This window comes from Argentina anserina, chromosome 7, assembly GCF_933775445.1.
Source record: "Argentina anserina chromosome 7, drPotAnse1.1, whole genome shotgun sequence".
Taxonomy (NCBI): Eukaryota; Viridiplantae; Streptophyta; class Magnoliopsida; order Rosales; family Rosaceae; genus Argentina; species Argentina anserina.
Window position 1 is genome coordinate 21,994,191 of NC_065878.1, and position 4,146 is coordinate 21,998,336.

Here is a 4,146-nt window from a genome sequence, read left to right on the forward strand (position 1 = left end):
ATACCACCTTGGTACATAATACCACACGCAAAGCTGTCAATGTCACAAATCAAAATTTCGAGCTCTTAATTATGTGATTAATGGACTGAAGAGTCGCAGTCATGGCAGTTCCACAACCACGACTTTTATCCTTCTCTTGCTTTAGTCTCTCTGGTCATTACTTTTAACTAACTGGGAGCTAGCGAAGCTATCAGCCCTATATACTTTCTTTTCGACTTTCCCTGTTGAAGGTTTCCCTGCAAACATTAATCATGGATTCAAACTCCATTGTGACTGTGAGTTTGAACAATATAACAACCGAAGCCCGACCTAGTTCTTCTGGTTCTGCTCTCATAACTTTCTCTTTAGCTTCCAAGTCTTAATTTTCTTCTGGGCCCATTTTGAGATAGTATGGGTGAAACCAAAGGAGATAACCTCAAGAAGGCGCAGCAGAAGCAACCGCAACCGCAACAAGCGCAGCAGCAGCAAATTTCAGCCTCTCCAAATGACCCCCTTGACGAAGCATCACCGTGTACGGTAGTTGTGACCGGAGCAACTGCACCTTTTAATATTCCGGCTCCATTATACGTTCCGATCAGTGGTGCAACATCTTCTTCGTTACCCTTCGATCAACCACAATTTGAGGCGGTGAATCCCAAAAGACCTAGATACACTAGTACTGGCCAATGGAAGCTTCTACCATCCCCGTCTTCCCAACAAAAACAGACTCCTACCCAAACGCCGTCCCCCAACCAGAAAACCCAGCCCCAATCTCATACTACTACTGGAGGTTCTTCGTCAGATACAGATTCATCCCCACCTCACTCTCCTCGCCCGTCTCTCTCCGCAACCTCAGGCCAAGACACAACCAAAACAGAAGGAGAAGAACATAACCCATCTCTTCACCGCACTCAGTTCCGAAGAGGCAAGTATGTCAGCCCGGTATGGAAGCCCCACGAGATGTTGTGGCTAGCCAAGGCTTGGAGGGCTGTTTATCAAAGCCAAGGCTCCGACGGGTCCGGTTCATCTTCAAGAACTGAACACCACTCTGATATTCCCGGTCAACCCACCAGAGCCAAAACAAGGGCTGATAAGGACAAGGAAGTAGCCGAGTTTCTTCAAAAGAATGGGATCAACCGAGATGCCAAAACTGCCGGTACAAAATGGGATAATATGCTCGGTGAGTTTAGAAAAGTCTACGAGTGGGAAAGAGGAGCTGAGAGAGAACAACTTGGGAACAAGAGCTATTTTAGGCTTTCACCTTACGAGAGGAAGCTTCACAGATTGCCTGCTTCTTTTGATGAAGAGGTATTTGATGAGCTCTCACAGTTCATGGGGTCTAAGATGAGGACTCCTCCTGTTAGCGGAGCCGCTGATAGCACACGGACTCAATCTCTTTATGTCACCACAAGTACTGTTTTGCCGCAACCACCTTCATTCAGAGACGAAGATCTCCCTCTCTCAGGTATATCATCAGACAATTAGAAAATATATATGTTGGCACGTAGATTGAACAGGGAATTTACTGTTGATGATGATCATATACCATATATGTAGGTAGGGCAAGGCAGCTAATGATCATGAGCGCTGGTGGGGAACTACCTTTTAACCCCGGCGGAAGATCGGGAAGTCTGTTAGGGTTTGATCATCTACCTCACTATCATCACCAGGCTTCACTAGACTACGCTGTAGGTGTTTCTTCATCGATTTCCTCGACGAAGGAGCTTCGTCGAATTGGGAAAATTCGAATGACATGGGAAGAATCCGTTAGTTTGTGGGGTGAAGAAGGTGAGCACCACCGTGGGAGAATCAAGATTCAAGGTGGCTCCAGCTTCTTGAATGCGGACGAGCTAGCTTTCTTTGATGATTCTATGGTTGCTTGCACCATGGAAGCTTTCGAAGATGGTCCTCTCAGAGGATTCTCTGTTGACCGATTTGTGTCTGGTCAACAAGTCAAGGTCTTTGGCCGACGAAAACCCGCCACCCCAGGTACTAAAACGACGACGTCCTTCTCTTTGATATAGTCATGTTATGAATTAATTCACTAACGTTCTGACGCTGCACACTTTTAATTAAGGTCTAGACTATAGTTTCACATTCTTGTTTGACATTTAAATCTTGGTTAGTTCAACATCTGACATTGCGTTAATTACTGTCAAGGCTTCTCAGAGAAGACCCGTCCGTTTGCTAAATCCTTTACAAGATGTAAGTCTTTTCAGATATGGAAACTTTAACTAGGGTTTTGTTCAAAAGAAAGAAATAGATTGTGACCAGAGTCATTTTATGTTAAGACCAATTATCTCAACCTGGTTCAAATGGTTGCAGCAATGCCTCCATGGGAATTTCAAGATCCAAGTGAATGCTACATTACTAGTCTTCGAGTTCCATCCCAATCGCTTCCAAGCTTATCAGAGCTCTCAAGCTACATACAACAGCCACCGCCTGAAGAACTCCGAATTCCACTCCGGAAAGACGTTTACCGGGACTTGCCACAGGGGAGAGAGGCTTTCTTCACTGCATCCAATGATTCATTAGATTGTAGAGCCATCACGTACGATATTGTCAGCCCCATTATTCGAAGCAACTATGGTCTTAGTACTGCCACTAGTAGAGACTCTTTCATTGGCCTTTGGGATGACTGCATCAATAGGTTCGTGTACAAGTTCTGTTGTGTCAACATGGTTTTCATTCGAAAGGCTACTTCAATATCAATGACTGAAGCTTTGCAAGATCAATGGCCAAGTGTGACGGGGTTCGTGAAAAACTTCTGTTTCTGGAGAGGTGAAGAGACAGATCAAGTACGAGATGGTCACATTCATCCTTCAAAATCGTTGGTGGAGAAACTTCAATGGACATATAATGATCTTCCTTATATTTTCGGGTACTACTCTGTAGGAGATTTGGTCACATTTTGTGCTTTAAGTAAAGGAGGACAAGATCGAATTATTCAGACTAACTTACAGACGCTTGATCTATCTTTGCCATCGGATAGACTGAAAGCCCTAGTCTTGTGTTACAGAGTTGCTGGGTTACTGCCCTTGCTAGCCGATAGATGCTTAAACGTCAACAGTGGGGCTACATGTTCTAGCAACGGGGGTTCTATAAGTTACAAGCTCGGTCCTTATAGTGATTTTGAGAGGGTTGATTTGCGTAATGGAAATACTGTTGAGATGACCCCTAATACAGTGACTAGATTTTTCTCCAACCAAAGAAAGTGGTCAGCGGTCAAAGAAATCTACGATGTCCTTGATCAGAGAATACCCCATGCAGAGTATATTCACAGGTCCTCGGAGAAAGACTTGGCTTTGGTGTTCAGGCCAAGAGGATACAAATTCAAACCAAGAAACTGCGCGGAGCTCGTAGAGGCGCTCAAGTTCGTGACCAAAGCTCTGGTGGCGCTGCACGACTTGTCGTTCATGCACAGGAGCATAGGCTGGGACAAAGTGATGAGGGGCACGGAGAGGGACAACGAGTGGCTCCTTTGTGGGTTCGACGAGGCGGCTGGTGCACCACAGTTGAATCCACACCAGGTTGCTGCGGCGGAGCGTGGAAAACACGCGCCAGAGCTGGAGAGGGCCTTGCATGGGGTGAAAGTGGACGTGTGGGGTGTTGGTCACCTGGTGAGAACTTGTGGGTTGGCAGTTGTGCCAAAGATGCTCAGGGAGCTCCAGAATCGCTGTTTGGAACAAAACCCAGAGCTTAGGCCAACTGCAGCCGAATGCTACCACCACCTGCTTCAGCTGCAGTCGTCACTGTCGGTTGTCACCACGATGATGTGACTACTGACCAGGGTTTTTCAGTTTTACAGGATTCGGGTGCATGCTTTCACATGGCTAGATAAATGGCCACCCTTGTATCTTTCTTTGTTGTGTTTTGTATTTGATGTTTTGCTAATTTGATCCCTTAAATATGAAATGAGAGATAGACGGCGGAGAATAGACGGCGGCTACTGCAGGCTGGTTAGAACTTAAAGTGACAACTGCTCTCAAATCAATGTCAGGCGGAGAGAGTTTGGAAAATTTGAAAATCTTTGATGTGGTTCTGTGCTTCGAGCAGGATATGGGATGGGTTGTATGACGGGATCCCTTGTTTGACATGGACTGGTTAATCTGGCCTGGCCGGATTGCAGAATCTTGGTTTACGATTCCCTTTTCTCTTTACGTAGCT

The 4,146-nt window shown here is 45.8% G+C and overlaps 1 protein-coding gene across 1 annotated transcript; it reads left to right on the forward strand.

The window, feature by feature from the left end:
- Positions 1 to 390: 390 nt before the first annotated feature.
- LOC126803825 (uncharacterized) lies at positions 391 to 3,758 on the forward strand. The gene is given in 3 exon segments (XM_050531554.1): positions 391 to 1,444; positions 1,537 to 1,984; positions 2,243 to 3,758. Coding segments are annotated over 3 exon segments (3,018 nt in total).
- The last annotated feature ends 388 nt before the right edge of the window (positions 3,759 to 4,146 follow it).